The sequence below is a fragment of the Pseudorca crassidens genome, chromosome 12, assembly GCF_039906515.1.
Source record: "Pseudorca crassidens isolate mPseCra1 chromosome 12, mPseCra1.hap1, whole genome shotgun sequence".
Lineage (NCBI taxonomy): Eukaryota > Metazoa > Chordata > Mammalia > Artiodactyla > Delphinidae > Pseudorca > Pseudorca crassidens.
This window is the reverse complement of record NC_090307.1, coordinates 17981101-18002553: the sequence shown is the minus strand read 5'-3', so window position 1 is coordinate 18002553 and position 21453 is coordinate 17981101. Positions and strand designations below refer to the sequence as shown.

Below are 21453 nucleotides of genomic sequence, written 5' to 3'. Positions count from 1 at the left end.
AGCATTAAAAGGGAAGGTAAGAAAATCAAGACCATCTCCACATTTTCTGCTGTAGTTCTTAAAGTAGTTTTTTTTGTTTGTTTCTTTCTTTTTGGTTTTGTTCTTGTTTTTTAGTTAGAGAAAGAGGAAAGAAATCAAACCGCAGTTGTACCTTCAAGGATTGAAGCCCCTTCCCTTTGTTTGAACCTTAATAGTGGAATCTTATATGCGGGAGAAAAAGTCACCCTCTAGTAGTTTATTGGAGATAAATGGAAAATTTAGGGGGTTAGTCTCTGATTGGTAATTAATTAGTTCCACACGGTTTTAAAAATATAATTGACATACAACAGGTATAAATAGGATACATAGGAAAAGGGGAAGAAGCAATTAATGCTGACTGAAAACGAAATTCATTAAAACATTCCAATTTCAAATTTCTTTACCAGGTTGGTGATCATTCTGCAGGTACTGTATCTCTTCATTAGAGTAATAGATTTTTCCCATTCTCAAAGAAATAACCCCATCTCTTGGTTTCATCAGAATAAACTTTTATCAGTCTGTCTCACAATATAGCCAGCAAAAATGTAAAGCAACGTTAAGTCATTTGACCAAATTGTATTGTACACATACTCAAGAGTATGACATTGTTCTAGATGCTGGATATTAAAAAAAAATGATATCCCATTTAATTCGGTGGTCTCCATCTCCACTCGGATGTTTATAGCTACTTTAAACCTATCATCTTCATCTATAAATTTTCTTTTTTCTATTTTTTTCTATCACTCTTTGTCATTGCCACCATTTTATTACATACATACGTATCTCCTAGCTAAATATGCACTAATTTTGGAAGTGTTCCTATAATCTATTATGTGATGATTGACGATTTATTCATGGATTAAAGACTAAAATATTTCTTTGGTTAAAAGCATTTTATTTTAAAAGATATCATGATTTTATTTTATTTTTATAATAGAAAGTTTAATCGTAATAACTAGATAATAATCACTATATGGAGAAAGCATCTCAATCAGCCTTGGTGTGGAAGAGCACATTTCTATCAGTAATAGTGATTATACGGCGGGGGCAGGGCGAGTTGATGTTGATAGGATCTCTCTGGATGAAATATATCTCACTTCACCTGAGTTGGAGGTTTTGACTAGGAACTCTGAGACTCATTAGACTTGAGCAGTGCTTCCTAACCCAGAACAATTTTGCACTCCCACCCCTACATTTGGCAACACTTGGAGGCATTTTTGTTTGTCCCAACATGCGGGAGGGTGTGATACTGGCATGGAGTGGCTTATCCAATGCAAAGTATCAGTAGTGATGAAGTTAAGAAACCCTGGGCTATAGTAATTAAAAACGGTAAATTTGTTTCCTTCTCTCCAGTTACATTTATAAGATTATATGCATATGCTTACGTGATTGGGGTTGATACAGCAGTTGAGTAGATAATATTTTTCAATGGTGTTTATATAAAATTAAATTACCTAGTATATTTTCTTTTGCATTTAGAATTTTCTGTTTCTTTTAAGGAAAACGGTTTTCTTTCTTTCTTTCTTTCTTTTTCTGCTCCGCGACTTGCGGCATCTTAGTTTCCCGACCAGGGATTGAACCCAGGCCTTTGGCAGTGAAAGCTCAGAACAGAGTCCTAACCATTGAACCTCCAAGGAATTCCCAGGAAAAACAGTTTTCTTAATATATACATTATATAATGTCTATGATAGACTTTTAGATTCTTAATAAGAGTATATAAAATAGATATCATACATAGGGCATATGCTAAAACTTCCTTTATGAACGCTCTGCATATTTAAATGATAAAAGATTAAAAAACAACTGGAAGTAAATGTCCTCCTCAATCTATATATCACAGCATATTTTTTATCTTTTCTCCCTCTTTCGTTCCCTTCCTCATTCAGTAGCTATTTATTCAGTGCTAAACATAGCTGTGGGCCCTGGGGAATATAATGACACACGAGGCGGTCATGGTCCCTGTCTTCATGGAGCTTATTGTCTCTTTTGGGAAGGCAGGTAACCAAATGAGCAATAAAACAGGGTGGTAAGAGCTATTATAGAGAGAGTTTACAACTATGGGAATGGCCAGTGTAGCCAAGGGCAATGACGTGTCAACAGCTGGAAGATAATCACAGTATGTGGAAATGACAGGGGCTAATGTCAAAGAATGTATTCAGAAGGCAGTATTAAAACTATTTAAAAGGTTGGAGCAGTTTGAACTCTGTGAAGTCATTTTAATTTTATATAAATTGAGAATTTCTTTTTATGCAGCGTAAGTAAATAAGAAGGATAAAGGGAACAGAATGACAATATCTTAATTAAATTTAATTGAGGTCACATATTTGTGTTGTTTTTGTCAAATATTTTGGTTCTACTTCTTTATTCATCAGAACTGTGATTTTTTTAATACTCATTACAAATACTCAAAAACTTACTACAGTATTGCTGGCACTATTTTAGGTGCTGTGGAAGTCATAAAAGAGCTGAAAACATGCAGGTATTTATAATATAGTTGTACATATGTTTCATATAACATTTAATGAAGCATTAATATATAAAGCACTTCTTAGAAAAGTGTTTGGTACATACCAAACATTTTATATTTTTATATATTGGCCTCTATTTTATTTTCATCCCAGTTATTATTGTAAGTAAGGAGCATTTGAAAAGAATGTGTGAACCTGCCTGGTAACGTGTGGATATATACCTGTTTATGCTGAAAGAATTAAACATATTTTAACGATGTGCTGTGGAACCCTCCAGGCGAAATTAGTGGTGAGGGCGGAGCGGCTGCAGAATTAGATTTCCTGGATTCTCGTGACACCAGGTGGATCGGAATCATTCATTCAGCCTTTTGAAAGCACAGTTTTGTATGGTCGGCATTCTCTGCAAGAGTGGTTGATCTACTTTGTTAATCTTCTCAAGTTTCTTTAATGATAGTTTTTTTTTTTTTTTTAGTGATTCTGTAATTCCTTTCCTGGTTCTTTCCCACCCCCCAGCACCCACTGCCTGCTGCCAGACTAGGGGAAAAAAATGTGATTTGTAATCTCAGAGTGGCTGCTTAATTTTAAAACATATTTAAAATTTTGTTTTTGGTGGAATTAATTAAAAAACGAAAGTTTATATTCTCCGTACATTGTAGTTTCTTTGCTATCTTGGTACTCATCTGACTCATTTTTCATTCTTTTTATAACTTTGTTTGCAAGTTAATTCTTTAAAAGCTCTGCCAGAGGCAATGATTGGTGCTCTTAGTTAATTCAACTTTCCATCCTCCTCTAAATCATTGGCTAGATATGAATAGTCTTTAAAATAAATTGTGAGATTTAATCAGTGTAATGTAGCAGAATAATGATGTGCATCTCTAGAGGCGTTCTACTCATTCCAGTGCATGAATGTTTATATCTTCAGCAGTTTGAAGCCATTTTATCATGTTTCCAGGCTGAAGTAAACATATTTCATGCGCCTGCTTACTTAGTTTTCTTTGAGGTCTAGCATTTTACTTCTTTCTTTATATTCCATGAATGAATATATAATTACAGTTTGAGACATGATTTGTGTGTCATTATGCTAACGAAGTAACACAGTCTTCATAAAAATAAATATATGTAGTAAGTACTGCATTTTGATGTCCTTCGGGCTAAGGTCCAGGACCTTATTTTTTGTTCCCAAATGACCCAGTACCAAACTCTTAGCAGGCACTTAACTGAGGAATAGACCTTTTATTTATTTAAAAAATTTTTTTACTTTTTAAAAATTTATTTTTTATTTTTGGCTGCGTTGGGTCTTAGTTGCAGCACACGGAATCTTCATTGTGGAATTGCTCGGTCATTTGGTAAATGTGAGTGTAATTATAAAAAAAAACCTGCCAAACTGTTTTCCAAAGTAGCTGCAAACTTTTACGTTCCTGCCAGCCGTGAATGGTATTTCCTGTTGGTCTGCATCCTTACCAGCATGATATAGTCAGGCCTTTTTTTTTTTAATTAAAAATGTTTTTTGAAAATTTTGGTCATTCTAAGACATGCGTAGTGATGTCTCATTGTGATTTTAATTTGAATTTCCATAATGACTAGTGATGTTGAGCTTGTTTTCACATGATTATTTGCAATCCATATATCTCCCTTGGTGAAATGTCTGTTTAGGTCTTTTGTCCAAGTTTCTTTTTCTTCTAGGTTGCTTGTTTTCTTATCGTTGGGTCTTTAGAGTTCTTCATATATACAGGTCCTTTAATAGATATGTAATCTTTTCAAATATTTTTCTTCAGTCTTTGGCTTGTCTTCATTTTCTTAACAACATCATTTATAGAACAAAAGTTTTAAATTTTGATAAAGTCCAATTTATCAGTTATATCTTTCATGACTCACGCTTTTAGTCATCTGAAAACTCATTGGCAAGCCCAAAGTCATGCAGATGTTTACTTCCAGAAGTGTTACAGCTTTCCATTTATATGATGACTTGGTTTTTCCATTTGTTTGTTTGTAAGTAGCATTCTTGCTTGTTTCATCCTTTTTAACATATAGCATATCTTCTACCATATCTTAACTTACTATCCATACTTAAAACAGCTTAAGGAGTTTTGCCTCTAGTCTCACAAGCCCTTGTTTATTTACTATCTATCACTTATCACTTCTTAATGGGTTTCATCCATCCAAATGTTTTTCTTGTTATCTGTAGAAGAACTTAATATTCTCAATAATGAAGTCAGAGCATATCACAATATTTATCTAAGTTAATACTGTGAGAAATTATTGGCATATCACAAATGCCTTTTGTGTGATCTTACTTCAGAATATTGCTACCAATTAAATGTGTCATCTACTAGGATAGTATTAAAACGAGTCCTGTGTCTTTATTTTCAAATCAATTATTCATTGTGTGTTAAGAGATTAAGAGGTCAAAAGCTTTCCTACTTATGTGTGTAGGATTGGCAATAACAGAAGTAATCATAAGATAAATTTGTTCTTTGAAATGTAAATATTCTGTTTTTGACTGCAAGTGGCTTATATATAAACAGATGTCCTAAGGTGTCTGCCAATGTAGTTCTAAAAGGAGTGAAGCAGCGCTTAATAAAAGTTTAAAAAAAGACAACTAAATGAGTTCATGAAATAGAAAAAAAGGTCGAATGTTGAAGGTAGTAAGTACTTCTAGAGAAAAACATAATTTAATAAAATAAGCCAAAATTAGTAATAATAAAAGCAATGGTAATAGTATTAATGATATTAATAAAGCTGTTCATTGAGCACTTATTATATCCCAGGTACTACACTAAGCTATACCACTTGTATCCATTATTGAATTTAATAGCTAATGTACCACTGTCTCATGTCTTGTTTTCATTGAGTTGCATACGAGGATACAAGGCAGCTTGGCTGAGTTGCCAGAAGTTATTACTTTTCACTGGTTGCCTTTTTGGGACTGTCTGCAAGTATAGATCAAACTCTCTGCCTTCATAATTGACTTCAAACAGCTTCTTCTGGCTCTATACAAACTAAATTTCTGGACTGCGCTGACGATGAGAAAGAGGTGTTATAGGGTTACCCTTACTTGTCCTAAAATCTCAAGTCTTAAAGTTCTTGTTTACTGTCATTGCACGGCCACCAACCCTGGCAGTCTTGTGGTTATATTTACCACCTGTTGACCTGTTCTCTCCATGTACCATGCTGGAGCCTTAAAGAATAAAACATATTCCCTTCCTGCTTCATATTTTGTTAGCACCCTGTTTCTCATTGCCTTTAGGGCTCTCACCTTAACTGACCTTTTAGCCTCATTTTTGCCTCTCCACACACCTCGTATGCTTTTGCTACCCACTTCGGTAGCTGCATCAGGATCCTTTAGCATATTGTCCTGTCTTCCTTGAATTTTTTTTCACTTTTTGTCATTCCATGGTAAATTCTCATATATACTTTAAGATGCAACTCAAATATTTCCTTTCCATGAGGTTCTTTTTGACATGTGCTCTCTTCCTCACCCCATCCCAAGCAGACTTAATTGATTTTTCTTCAGATGCTCACTGTGTTTTCACTTTAAAAATCTATATTTTCCACAAAGCTCTACGTTTCTCTAAAGTCCTTGAGTTTTCCCCTTTTCATTTTTATCCCCTTTACCTAGCACAACCATCATTCCAAAAAAAAGTCGAAGACTCTTCCCTCCTTGTCCTTCCCTACGTTCAATGCCCCCCCTCAAAAAAACCTCTTGATTTTCTCCCCATTTATACCATCTTTATTTTAAAAAAAATCTAGATCATTGGTTTTCAAACATTTGAAACAAAGTGGTATCCTTTCTTCAAATGAAAACTTGCATACACTGTGCTTGCGCACACACTCTCACAGATAAAAAGGTAAAGCTGGGGACTTTGGAGGCTCCGTGTTCCTCCTGGCACTTCTAGGGAACTTGTAAGAGCTCCAAGAAGTAAGGTCTGCTACTTTAGAAAGTAGAAAGTTTTGCACTGGCCTTGTTGCTATGTCTGTTTTTGAGTCCTTCCACATCATTCTTCATGTTGTTTCAGGAGAGATCTTTCTAAAACACAAATCAAATTATTACTCGTGCTTATATTTTGTTAATGAGTCCCCATGGCCTCACCTCACATGTGAGCTTCTTGGGAGGTAAGGGTGTCTCCTTCACTTTGTGTCACCTGGTATGGCTAATTCCTGGCACGGGCTTGGTATGTAGTAGCCTGGGTGTTGAAGAGAATGAGGGAACTTGGCACGGTTACCCATTTTCTTCATATTTGTGGCTTTGCTTTACTCAGATTGGCAGTGCCAGCCTCTTTCTTATTCAGATCCCTCCCATCTTTCAGGCCCAAATCTTCACTCCCTATTTCAAAGCTGTCCTTAGCTTTAGCAGCTTTTATCAGTTTACCTTTCTTTGATTTCTGAAGCAAGTTAATGTGATGATAAAGAACAACATGCTGATTTATTTAGTGCACTTTTTTGTTACCGCGTGGTGGTATAACCTCTGTCTGGGTAATCCTAGCAACAACAACAGAAGCCATAAATGGTTTCAAAGGTACTTTCTTATCCAGGAGGATATACTTTACCCAGTTTTGAGATATATACTTTGGGTTTCTCAGTCAGCCAGAGGTCATTATTTTAAGTTTATGCTTTAGTACAGTTGTGTGTCAAGACAGATTTGCCTTTGTTTCTCAACATGTTGTAGGTTGAACAATAAATCTTCGTTTTATTGTGTCTTCTGAAACCAAAATTGCTGTTGAGTCAGCTCATAGCCTGCAAATCAAACAGAAATCTTTGAAAAAGTACATGCAATGAATTAAAAGCATTAGGTGTGATTTTTACCTTGGATGTGTTTCAGGTTCTTGTTGGGAAGGAGGAATAATAAAGCTTTATCCCCTTACATTAATATTCTATTGCTATAGTATACTTCCTAATTATGTTTTCTGTTCCTTGTGTATGTTTCAGTAAGTGTGTTTCCTCTGTTGCTTTCAGAATTGTTTATAATTGCATTTCGTGTGAGAGCAGTTTTCTTAAAAAAAAAAAAAAAGAAAGTGCTAACTAGGAAAAATGTATTTCATCCCGTTAAAAATAACTATCAAAACTTATGTTACCAAATGACTATTATATTTGTATTCAGGCTTGAAGACATTTTCTTTATTTTTAACTATATTTTTCATTTCTCTAATTGCTCTGTGGCCTTTATTAAACTAACTTGTTTTTGATAAATTGAAATGATCTCTATTTAGATTTAGGGATAAATACCTTCACCATTTCTTATAGGAAGGCTTTTCTCTGAGACATCTATAATGTTATATTTTATATTTTTGATGTTATTGGGGAAGGAAAAGTGGACACTGTGTCTTTAATGGAAAGCAAAAGGTTATCTTTCTCTGGCCTTTGTGTGTATGTGCTGATGTGGATGTAGGCAGCCAGACAGGCAATGTGTGCAGAGAGACTAGGGAACTGGCTGCGGATCGATAGACGTGGTGTGAAGTGAATTAATGCGAGGCAGACCGTCTGTCTGTCATAAGGATTGCGGGGAATGCGGAGCGGTGTGGTCAGTCAATGAGGAGATCTGCTTCCAATAAATTCAAGCCTGCTGCCTGAAAATAAATTCTAGATATGCACCCCCTCCCTTCCTTATTGTGAAATTTTACTTTATTCAGAGTAAATGTGTGTATCAGATTCTTGCCTCATGTACTTTAATTGGACCACTGGAAAACCACAGTTGGGAAAAACTGATGAAATAAAAATACCTGCTATTCTTTTAGATCCATTTTTCAGTCTCAGTGGAAATCTATATTTCAATGGGAATCAGAAATATAATGTTTGTTAATATTTGTAAATATTCTGGTATACATTTTTCTTTCTGAGTCCTAGGAATATTGTTTAACACTTCCCTCTAATCGCCAATAAAATAATAATGAATTTAAATGGTTTTATATTGCAGTACTGGTTAAAGTGCTGTGTTTCAAATGTTATTCTATTAAAATTTAGTATTTAGTCTTTGATTGTTAAGTTAATCACATGACACTGAAGTCTTCTGAGTTCACATTATTAATCATTACTCAGATATTATTAGCCAATAGGAAAAAAATGTTTATAAAGGTATTGGGTTGACCAAGAATTTCCTTGGGATTTTTCCATAACAACGGAAACCCAATGATTTACAAGCTTTTGAAAGATAAATCTTATAATAATGGACCTGATTTTACAGATGGGAAGAGGCAAGTGCAGTTTTATCTCATTGATTTTGAAAACTATATTTCCATATTTACATTAAAAAATGTTTTTCTAAGGTGATTAAAAATATTGCATACAAATGGGACAGTTGTCTATATACATCTCTCACAATGAATAGTGGTCTAAGTATTTAGAAATCTAGATGGCGTGAAGATCTCATCATACTCTTCCCTGTCCTCTGTTTCTTACTTCTGCTGCTGCCACAGCCAAGCCTCCTTCCTTTCTCTGCTGTGTCCAAACTTACTGATAACAGTTTTCTCCTCCGTTCCATTTTTTCCTTGTTCTCCTTCTGATTCACAGCGTAGAACCCATTTATACCCATTGTCTGCATAATGTGTGTTCATTTTTTTTATTTTGTGAATCTGGATTTGGTTTTTTAAGTACCTCACATTTTCCCATGACTTCTTTGTATCTTTTTTTATTGTATCTCTTTGTTGCACCTTTTTATTGTATGTCTTTCACCAAAGCACACTTACTATTATTTTAAAGTATATTTAAATAGCATAATTTGTGTCATGGGATTGAAGGTATTGAGTTCTATTCACGATGTATTTATTGAATCTTTATGAGATGTTCTTTACTGCCAAGTATTTTGTGGATATTCAGAAAATGAATGTCTTAGATTTTATGGCATAGTTTGACAGATAAGATCACTTACATCAAGTACGTAAGAAAATAGCAAAGAACTACCATATATTTAATTGACAGTGCTTATAATCTTGATTATCAATATGCAAGAGACTGAAGCCTCCATGTCAGTGTCCTAATATTTCTCAGGAATATTTCATCATCTTACTGATAGTGGAGAGTGATGAGGTGACTTTTATGTTTCAAAAAAGTTTAGTTTTTTAATACCAGGAAGAAAGTGATACATTTTTTTTCTGGTCATTGTGTTTCATTGCAAATAGCATTGTATTGTGGCATAACCTCAATTCTTTTTAGTGACAGTGATGTAGTACCTTCTATTGTATCTTTTTTTTTTAAGTTAGGTTTATTGAGTATAATTTATATGTAGTAAAATTCACTCTTTTTAGTGTACAGTTCTGTGAATTTTTAACAAATGTAGATAGTCATATTTCTACTCCCAGGATTAAAATATAGATTATTTTCGTTATTCTAAAATAGTTGCTTAGACCATTTTGTAGTCAGCCTTCCTATCACACCCCTAGCCTCTGGCAATCACTGATTTGATTTGTATCCTATAGTTTTGCCTTATGCAGAATGTCTGCTGTCTGTTATGTCTGCCTATTATAAGATAGTAATGTAGCATGTAACTAAATACTGTGGAGATCAGAAATATGGAGGTTATGGTTGGGAATTTAAAAAAATGTTTCTTTTTTTTTTGGCAGGTAATGATTACCATGCTTAGAAGGGTTAAATAATGGGTTTTGCTCATCTTTTACCATAACTTTATGGTCCAAAAGTTCAAAAGGAAATCTTCTATCATTTCCTTAAAACAAACTTATTAAAATTAGCTTTAAATGATCTGTGCCATTTGTATTTGATTGTAGTAATTTGGCCTTTCCATTCTCAGTATCTCTTACCTTTATATCTTCCAACAAAGGTTGGAATCTTAGGTATTTTGTTATCATGACAATGCCCAGTTAGACTTCAAGTTAAAGTTATTTTAGCTGATCCTTAAAAATGGAAATATATAGAATTTTGAAGTAACCAAATCAATCTTTTTGTATTGATTTGTAAACAAAATAACCCAGAGAATTTGACTATAAGAACTAACAGAATGAGTTACAAATATGGTCAAAATCAAGAATATAGTTTAATTTTTTAAATTAAAAAGGGAGGGCTTCCCTGGTGGCGCAGTGGTTGAGAATCTGCCTGCTAATGGAGGGGACACGGGTTCGAGCCCTGGTCTGGGAAGATCCCACATGCCGCGGAGCAACTAGGCCCGTGTGCCACAACTACTGAGCCTGCGCGTCTGGAGCCTGTGCTCTGCAACAAGAGAGGCCGCGATAGTGAGAGGCCCGCGCACCGCGATGAAGAGTGGCCCCCGCTCGCCGCAACTAGAGAAAGCCCTCGCACAGAAACGAAGACCCAACACCGCCGTAAATAAATAAATTAATTAAAAAAAAAAAAAAGGGAGCATTACTCCTTCCTGACACAAGAAAAACATTCAGGGTGAATTTGTTTTCTTATTGCATAAGTGTTCTATGTGGCCCTTGTCTCCCTGTTTTCTTCAGCTACACGGCAGAAATGATACCAAAAGAGTACACAGAAGCGGTGTGGATTTCTTGGTTGATCTGGAATGGTAGAAAAGCAAACTTTTTTTTTTTTTTGCGGAACGCGGGCCTCTCACTGTTGTGGCCTCTCCCATTGCGGAGCACAGGCTCCGGACGCGCAGGCTCAGCGGCCATGGCTCAAGGGCCCAGCCGCTCCGCGGCATGTGGGATCTTACCGGACCGGGGCACGAACCCGTGTCCCCTGCATGGGCAGGCGGACTCTCAAACACTGCACCACCAGGGAAGCCCCAAACTTTATAAAAACAGCTTCTTTGAGATATAATTCATATGCCATTAAATTCACACTTAAAACGGTACAATCCAGTGGCTTTTAGCATATTCTGAGTTGTGCAGCTATCACCACCATCAATTTCAGAACATTTTCATTACACCAAAAAGAAACTATAGACTCATTAGTATAACTAGATGGAGTCATGCAACATGTGCTCTTTTGTGGCTGGTTTCTTTTACTTAGTGCTTCATTTCCTTGTATTGCTGATTAATATCCCATTGTATGACTTTATCACAATTATCTATTCATCAGTAAATTGTGATATATTTATACATTTATTCATCAGTCTTTGGACATTCAGATTATTTATACACTCTGGCTTTTATGGGTAATGCTGCTGTGAGCATTCCTGTACAAGTCTTTGTGTGGACATATGTTTTCATCCCTGGCAGTGGAATTGCTGGGTCACAGGATAACTCTATGCTTAACCTTTTGAGGAACCACCAGACTGTTTACTGTAGAGTGCTGAGAGTGCTTTATATAGTCTAGGTACTAGTCACTTGTTGGGTATGTGATTTGTGAATCTTTTCTCTTAAGTCTGTTGCTTGTCTTTTTAACCTTATAATAGGGTCATTTATAGAGCAAAAGTTCTTAATTTTAGTGAAGTCCACTTTACCAGTTTTTCCTCTTATGGATTGTGCTTTTGGTGTCAAGTCTGGCCTCAGGTACCAAAGATTTTCTCCTACTATTTTTTTTTTTAAGTTTTATAGTTTTATGTTCTACATTTAAGTCCAGATTCATTTTGAGCTGATTTTTAAATAAGGTGTGAGCCGTAGTTCAAAGTTCATACTTTTTGTGTGTGGATATCCAGTTGTAGCAGCCCATTTGTTGAAAAGACTATCTTTCCTCCATTGATTTGCTTTTTGCACCTCTGTCAAATAACATTGGACATATTTGTGTTTGTCTTTTTCTGGTTTTCTATTCTGTTCGCTTAATCTAAAACCAAATAGTTTTAATAACTTTAAATGATAAGTCTTCAATGGGGCTGGCTGATTTTTCCTACCTTATTTTTTTTTCAAAAATTCTTTTAGCTATTCTAGTTCCTTTGTCTTTCTATATAATTTTAGAAATATTTGGCTGTATGTACAAAAAATCGTGCTGGGATTTTGATAGGAATTACATTAAACCTGTATACAGAAAATTGACATCATTACTATGTAGAATCTTTCAACCTATGAACATGGTATGTCTCTCCATTTCATTTATTTATACCTTCGATGTTTTGTCAGTGTTTTGTAGGTTTCATCTATTTTTTTTTTTGTATTTACATCTTTTCAGTCTTTTTTTACAGTATTTCAGTCTTTTTTGAGCCAGCGTTACTAGTATTTTTCTTTTAAGTTTAGGTGTCCACGTATTCATTGTTAACATATAGAAATATAATTAAGAATTTTTTTCTTGTATTTTGCAGCCTTGCTGTACTCACTTATTAGTTTGCTTATTTTTTGTAGATTCATTTAGATTTTCCACATAGACAGTTATTTTTTCATTGAGTAGGATTACCTCATCCATTCCAAACTGTATGTGTTTTCTTTTCTTGCTTTATTGCACTGGCTAGAAATTTCCAATGCTGTGGGGTTTTTTTGTTTTGTTTTGTTTGTTTTTACATCTTTATTGGAGTATAATTGCTTTACAATGTTGTGTTAGTTTCTGCTGTATAATGAAGTGCTATATGTATACATATATCCCCATATCCCCTCCCTCTTGCACCTCCCTTCCACCCTCCCTATCCCACCCCTCTAGGTGGTCACAGAGCATTGAGCTGATCTCCCTGTGCTATGCAGCTGCTTCCCACTAGCTATCTATTTTACCTTTGGTAGTGTATGTATGTCAATGCCACTCTCTTACTTCGTCCCAGCTTCCTCTTCCCCCTCCCTGTGTCCTCAAGTCCATTCTCTACGTCTGCGTCTTTTTTCCTGTCCTGCCCCTAGGTTCATCAGAACGATATTTTTTTTTAGATTCCATATATATGTGTTAACATATGGTATTTGTTTTTCTCTTTCTGACTGACTTCACTCTGTATGACAGACTCTAGGTTCATCCACCTCACTACAAATAACTCAATTTTGTTTCTTTTTATGGCTGAGTAATATTCCATTGTATATATGTTAAATAAGAGTGGCATTGTGGACATCTTTACTTCATTCTTGATCACAGGAGGAAAGCATTCAGCCTTTCACTGTTAAGTATAATGTTAGCTGCAGATTTTTAGTAGGTGCTTTTATTAACTTGAACAAGTTCCTCTCTCTCTTCTATTTGTATTTTTCTGAGGGTTTTTTTAAATCATGAATTGGTGTCAAATTTTATCAAGTTATTAACATGTTCATATGATTTTTTTTCTTCTTTAACCTCTTAATATTTTGGTTTACATTGATTGATTTTTTGAATTAATGTAAGGATCGTGTTACACTGATTCAAAAATCAATGTAATACTTATATTTTGTCAAGGATTTTTGAGACTATATTCATGAGAGATATTGATTTGTAGTTTTATTTTTTTTGTTGTTTGTACAGTTGACCCTTGAACAACGTGGGTTTGAACTGAGTGGGTTCACTTATATGTGGATTGTTTTCAGTAGTAAATACTACAGTACTACATGATCTGTGGTTGGTTGTATCCATGGATATGGAGGGCCAGCTATAAGTTACACCCAGATTTTTGACTACACAGAGGTTTGGTGCCCCTAACCCCTGCATTGTTCAATGATCAACTCTATTTTCTTTTTTTCTGACAAGATATATAGGATTTTATAACCCTTACTTTGTTTTGGAAAGCATCGATCAAAGAACCAGTTTCAGCATAGATACTTCTTGGTCTTTCAACCTTGGTTACTTTGAGATATCCACGTTTGCTTCTTAAGCTCTGTTCCAAAATACTGAATGCCCTCAGTTGAACAGTTGTCTAGTATAGCCCAAGAACACCATGGAGGACTTCACAGTAATTATACTCAATATCATGGGATTCCATGACTTCTCATGCTTGTGCTGTGATATTCTGTCATGCCTCCTATCCTGCCCTGAGCAACTCAGTCCCTGGGAGGACTTACTGGTAAAAGGATATTGGGGTTGAAATCGGAAGATCTACACATCAATACTGGTTCTTGAATTTAGTAACTGTGTTATGCCAAGCAAGTACTTGACCTCTCTGATTAAATGAGATAAATTTAAATGGATTTATAAACTTGTTACACATAAATACTAGCGTTATTTTCATGGAATCCATTAATTTTACAGGAAAGGAAAATACTACTAATAAATGATTGTTGCCATCTAAACTGTTCCTTAATATCATTTCCCTGTTTCTCTGATCATTTTCAAAATTATCAACTGTTAAGCATGGAATGAGACTGAAAGATTTCAGAGATTTATATTTTGATTTAATAATCTGAAACAACGATCTTTGATTTTGTGCTTAAGCAGTAAGTCTGTAGAAATGTGGTGTTTACCTTCTTATCTCTTCTTTGTGATTATTTTACTGATAACCATCTTTAATCAAATAACATAATATTATTTTTCTAGTAATTCCTCTTTATTTTAAAATTTTATCTTGAAAACCTGACAACAAAAGTGATGCTGTAAAGGGATGGCCTTTGTCATTTTTTGTTATTGGGGACCATTCATTTAGCACTGTTCATTCTTTTGTTGGAGCAATACTTAATAAAGTGCTTGCACTAAAATGACGTTCTCCTCCCCAAATTTAAATTGTTAGGCCTTGGAACTGCCTACTGGTAGGTCTACTTCTGGATCATTCATGGTGGTTAATGACTAAGATTCTTCCTCTTGGTGCCTTTCATAAACCTGAGGCAGCAAGGTTGAATTTCATATAGAAATTCAGTTAATCCATCTTGGAAGAAAAGAAATCCTGGAATATTTGTAGCTTCTGGTTTTAAAAATATTGTGTTAGATTTTATATGTGCAGTTATCGAAGTACTTATTAAGAAGATTTGATTAAAATGTTCAACTCCTGAAGTAAGTTCCAGTGGGTGACATTTTTCTATACCATGATTGAGCAATACCTCTTGGTAACCATGTGTAAAATATTGGACACCCCCTCCTATCCATTGCCTAATTAGATGCAAATTGACAACAAAATATAGGCATTCTCCTCTTTTTGAAAGTTTGCTTTACAACCCTTCACTTTTATGAAAGATTGTCGTCAGTACCTGTTTTTGCTGATTGAAAGATAGCTCAAGAGGATTTTCGCTTTTATGAGAAAAGACAAAAGGCAATAATAGCACTCAGCGTTTGTTTAGCAGTGAGCTGTCACAGAGCCAGGCACACCAAGAGCGGCTTAGAGCGGCACCACCAAGCTCCTTCCCTGGGAACTAGCTCAGCATCTCAGCATCAAGCTGCCATGGGTTTGAACTGTGTCTGTGAGCATCTGTGCTTTGTCTTGAATCCTGTGCATTTGTTAGGAAGATGTGTCCTAAGGTGATTGCTCCTTTGCTTTATATCATTCTGGCTTACAAAAGGTTTCACAGCAGTGCTCTACTTTCAGATAGTGGAGGGGGGGAACCTATGTATCATCAAAGATGGGAAACTAGGTAAGTAAGGAAAAGACCTTTGTATGAACTTTCAGATTCTCAGGTGGTTTACAGAATGGAAGTTTTTGGTGCCCTGATCTAGTTCACCTGTCTGCTTTCAGTTAGGTTCTTTCAGTTCCATAATTATCTGACCTCATATCTAATTCCTTCAGAGACAGAGAGATATTATGCTCTTGGGGCAATGCATTTCAGGTCTTTTACACAGAATCAGAACACAAATCCCTCTTTTGTCATCATCCGTCTTCCCAACCCCCAAATTATAAGCAAACTAATATTAAAGAGAAGTAAACTTTTAAAATAGTCCTTCACTCTAGGTTTTTTTCTCCCTCTTTTTAGCATAATTATGTCTAAATTTGCTAAAGTAACTGTAGCAAAAACATTGAAAGGAATCAAGTAAAACTGTAATTTACTTCATCATTTTTCTGTTCCCAGATCTTCGTTAAAAGTCCGTATAGTTTGCATCCATGTACATATATATATATATAAAGCAATAGAACACACATGAATATTTTGTTCATTAATTTCTGTCTCTCCCTAATTTTGGTGAATATATTGTATTTTTTTTTAACATATTGCATTTGCATCCAGTAAGTCAATTAAAATGCTTTAAGAGTTTTGGTCCACCTTTCATTTTTTTTTTATAAATTTATTTATTTTATTTATTTATTTTTGGCTGCGTTGGGTCTTCATTGCTGCGAGGGGGCTTTCTCTAGTTGCAGTGAGCAGGGGCTACTCTTCTCTGCGGTGCACGGGGCTTCTCATTGCTGTGGCTACTGTTGCGGAGCACGGGCTCCAGGCGCATGGTCTTCAGTAGTTGTGGCGCACGGGCTTTGTTGCTCCGCGGCATGTGGGATCTTCCTGGACCAGGGCTCGAACCCATGTCCCCTGCATTGGCAGGAGGATTCTCAACCACTGCACCACCAGGGAAGCCCCACCTTTCTTTCAGTTTTTAAAAACTAACCCTTGTGCTTCCCATTTGTTTTAGCTGGGGTCTCAGCAGAAGCCATGCAGACTATTACCACTGCTCCTGATGCCTCAGGGCCAGAAGCCAAAGTCCAAGAGGAAGAGCACGACCTTGTGGATGATGACATCACCACTGGTAACCATGATATCTTTAACGTCCAGTATTGGAAAATGCTTTTAGGTCGTTTACAGTGGGGTTAAATATGTTGATGGAAAGGATGGAAACTTGCACTGATGGAGTGTTTAGTTTTTGATACCCTTTAGTGCCCTTTTTGATATTGAAGTAGAAAGAAGCAGACTGTTTATTTCGTCCAGGTTTGCTCATTGTTGTTATAACAGTGAACCTGCTAGATGTGCATTTGATTTTCTGAGAACCTTCTAATTCAGAGGCTAGGATCATTACTAAAGCCTTGGAACATGTAGAGGAATACACTTATTGTGTTATGAAAAGTTTTGCAATTATAGTAGGGTAAACTGAAAATATCAAAGTTGTAATAGCAATTTATGCAACACAGGCTACATGAGGAAACTTACAGATACTCTTTGTACCTATACTATAGAAATGAATCCTGCTTTTTCAAATTACTTACATTGTTTGGGTATTCAACATTCTTATCTGTATTATTTATCACCTGATCAGGCATAATGTAAAATTTATGAAAGCCATACACTGCATATGTTCAGCCTGTCTTTTTATAGGCTTAAAGCAGTTTCAATTACTGGATCTCCAAATGCATTCAGCTCAATTTCTTTCAATGAACGGAGGATAAAAACAACCTAGTATAAATATTTTTATTGGTATTAAGAATGATAAACTCTTATTTTTGGTGCGTATGGTTAAAATGTAAAATCTGACCATATAAATCTACAATTATTGTGAAACAAGAAGCATTAACTTAATAGTAATCAATAATTTGAAAAGAAGCATGCCCAGTAAATATCAGTAAAATTTTTAACAATAATTAAAGGGAGAAAAAAAACCCAAAAAACAAAGGGAAGTTGTATTTTTTTTCCTCTCCCTTTTTCCTTTTAAAGCTCTGTGTAGCAGGTTCTTTACTGTTATCACCTGACTGCCCTTAAATTTCTTTCACTGGGAAGAAGTTGAGGGAGCTTTATGATCTCCCTTGAAAATTTACAAAGCCTTTATTTAAAAACCTATAGACTTGTGCCACTGCTGCAAATAAGTAGTTGACTACATTGAGGAGCATCCGGTTTTCTGCAAAAATGAGATGATGGTGGTTGCTCTTACTTTTTAATGTATCAATTCATTGATTAAAAAAAAAATCATCCACCTTAAATATAAATTAGTTTGCAAACTTCCAACTTTGCTGAAAGTCATTTGTACTTCACAATTATGGAACTTGTTTTGGCAGCTACTAGAGGAAATTATTTCATTTAAAGATTTTTAAAAACTATTTCTTGCTTTATTCAGTTTTCACTGCTTTTTTAAAAATAATGCTATAGATATGTTTTGTTATTCCCTCTAAATTTTAAAGGTTTTCTTGTCTATAAAAAGTCATGGTTTAGGGCTTCCCTGGTGGTGCAGTGGTTGAGAGTCCGCCTGCCGATGCAGGGGACACGGGTTTGTGCCCCGGTGCGGGAAGATCCCACATGCCGCGGAGCGGCTGGGCCCGTGAGCCACGGCTGCTGAGCCTGGGCGTCCGGAGCCTGTGCTGCGCAATGGGAGAGGCCACAACAGTGAGAGGCCCGTGTACCGCAAAAAAAAAAAAAAAAAAAAAGTCGTGGTTTAAATAATTGAAAGAAGTTGCCTTTGCAGTAGTAGAATAGCTCAATTTGCATTCCAGAATAAAAGCTGAATTTTTGAGCTCTCGAGTAAGTATTATTAAATCAGTATATTGAAATTTTGAATTATGCTGTGCCGAAGTCACGAGACAGCATTATAGCACATGACTGTGTGCTTATTTTATTGTTAAAAAATCAAGAAAAAATGAAAAATCTAGTTTGGAGAGTCAGTTAATGCTACATAAACTGGGCGTCCAGAGCCTGTGCTCCGCAACGGGAGAGGCCGCAACAGTGAGAGGCCCGCGTACCGCAAAAAAAAAAAATAAATAAATGAATAAATGCTACATAAACTATATTTTAATTTGTAAGAGTTCAGTTAAATGTATGTGATGTATGGCTTTTATCAGTTGATTTACTCATTTCATGCCATGAGGACTAGAAGCAAGAATGCTCAATAGCCAAAGAATTTAAATGACGCCAAAGGTTCCCTTAACATGTTGTCAGAGCAGCGAGCATGCTGCCGCCTGTAGATCGTTCAGGCTACCTTTAGATTGTGTGGCTTGATTAAGATGTGGTATAGATTTCTGTGAGGGTTTAGAAGAAAACCATATTTCTTTTTATTGACTAGAATCCTATATAAATTGCATTATGAAAAATATGGTAGGTGCATTGAGAGAAACCTGTTTCAAGCAAAATAATCTTATTTTGGGATAACCAGCATTGTAGAGCACAAGAGGTACTACGAAAGGGAAAACTGGCCAATTTAGCCATTCACTTTGAAAAATCTGATTTTTCCCCTGGCTGTTTAAAAGGAATTCCTCTAATAATATCACCTCAAAACAAATAGAAATCGGGCTTCCCTGGTGGCACAGTGGTTGAGAGTCCGCCTGCCGATGCAGGGGACACGGGTTTGTGCCCTGGTCCGGGAGGATCCCACATGCCGCGGAGCAGCTGGGCCCGTGAGCCATGGCCGCTGAGCCTGCGTGTCCAGAGCGTGTGCTCCGCAACGGGAGAGGCCACAACAGTGAGAGGCCCGCGTACTACAAAAAAACAACAACAAAAAAAACCAAATAGAAATTATAACATGACAGATATTTGCTTGTATTTTGAATGAATTCTTATTTGAATGCTGTAGCTAGGCTAATATACATAGTTGTATTAATTTTATTTTTGTAGTAATCTGGGGCTTAATTCTTCAATTAACTGAATTCAACAGCTGACCAAGATAGCAATTAAAATATGAAGTATAATTTAGTGCTTTTGTATAGGCAGAATTTCATATTTGAAATTTTTCTTTTGAGTAAGAGCAAATGAGGTATGAATATTGTCTTAACGACACTTGGATCTGAGCTTGGCAGTCTTTGTGTTTGCTGTATAAAAGTAAAGAAGCATGGATAAAGCTGTGTAAGTGTTGGCGATGATCAATTGGAACTAATTAAATTTATTTGAAATGAAGAGTCTTAACTGGAAGAGGACAGCTGGAAAAACTGGGAAGAAAAATTGAGTCTTGATTGAGACAATTTAAACCTTCACCCTGTCATTTAAAAAATATGCTGCAGCTTCTTTCTAAATCTCTCTTTTGAAAGCTAGTATCTATTGATCGGCTCTACAAAGTAATGCCAGTGTGCCTTGGTCAACACACACCCTCGGTTGTGCTTAGCATTCCAGCCTAAGGTTTATCAGATTCTTTCCTTTAACCAAATGTCTTAAATTACATATCAAAGCCTTATTAGCCACTTTCACAGATTAATACTGTTTTATGTAGGAAAAATATTAAAACCTATTCCTAATTTTTAAAAATATTGTATAGTATGCATGGGAAATATACTCCCTCCTCCAAGGGAATTGTTTCAGGTTTTGCAATACTCTGTATATTTAAAATCTATTTTAACAACAATAGTAGTGTTTTCTTGAAAGTAAAAAGAACGGCGTTAAGATTGTTTCTAGATTATTTATCATTTTAGAGTCACAAGAATATTATTCTGTACCTGTGCATTTGCTTTTGTATGTGTACTTTTATTTTTGGTATTGCAGTTTAAATGTTTATGTAGATATATAGTCAGCATTTGTAAATAACATGTTATTTTCATTACAATATGAAGAGGTGATAATTATGTTAATGGAGTAAATCTCACTAAAAACTGATAGACATAGAAAAAATTTTAGATAAATCATTGTCTGTTTTTTTAAGGTAGACCTTTTAGGTGAGTTTGTTAATTATCTTTATGCAGTTTTCATTGAGGTAAAGGATGGCATTCTGTGTGAGGATGAAGCTATACATCCCCTAAATGTGGCATTTTAAAACATCTTCCCTTAATATCAGGTTAAAAAGAATTTGGGAAGGGTTTCACTCACAAACCTGTATGGACCCCTTTAAGAAAGTCACTGTATTCTCCTGTGGGTCATACTATAGTGTCCTACCCCTTGTTCAATATGCAAGGACACAAACTGACCATATAACTGTGATAGTCAGGAGCCACTGACATTGTCAATAAGAGACAACTTGATACTAGATCAGCAGCACAGTGGACAGATTCAACTGCTCACAACAAATGCAACGATGATACATGTATTTGGATGGGTGTGTTGACTCGATATTTGTTGTATTTTTTGTAGCATTTAAATTTAATTTATAAAAAAAGATGAGAAATGCTATGGAAAAAGAAAAAATAGAGAAAGGTGAGAGAACTTGAAAGCAGTATCAATTGTTAACTTACTTTGTACCAACCACTTTATTCTTGACACTAACAGCATTTCTTTGAAGTGTGTTCTAGTATATTTGTCCAGATACAGAGATGAGGAAACAAGCTCAGGGGAGGTCATGTTCATGGGACTGAAAATGAGTCCTGCCTGACTCCAGAGCTGATGTGTAGGCTTGAGCACCACCCTGCACTGCCTCATAGTCTCCAACTCATTGAAGTTTGGCATCTTTTCACTTTCTTTTGAAATGGGAGATGATGTCACCATCCACCTTTATTGCTTACAAT

The 21453-nt window shown here is 35.6% G+C and overlaps 1 protein-coding gene across 7 annotated transcripts in view; it reads left to right on the top strand.

The window, feature by feature from the left end:
- Positions 1-21453, top strand: part of WDR7 (WD repeat domain 7) — a 388004-nt gene that overhangs the window by 142501 nt on the left and 224050 nt on the right. For all 7 annotated transcript variants that reach the window (XM_067698977.1, XM_067698974.1, XM_067698978.1 and 4 more), the window contains one exon: positions 16746-16859. In XM_067698977.1, coding sequence (XP_067555078.1) covers positions 16746-16859 — 114 coding nt within the window. The remainder of the gene's footprint in view (positions 1-16745; positions 16860-21453) is intronic.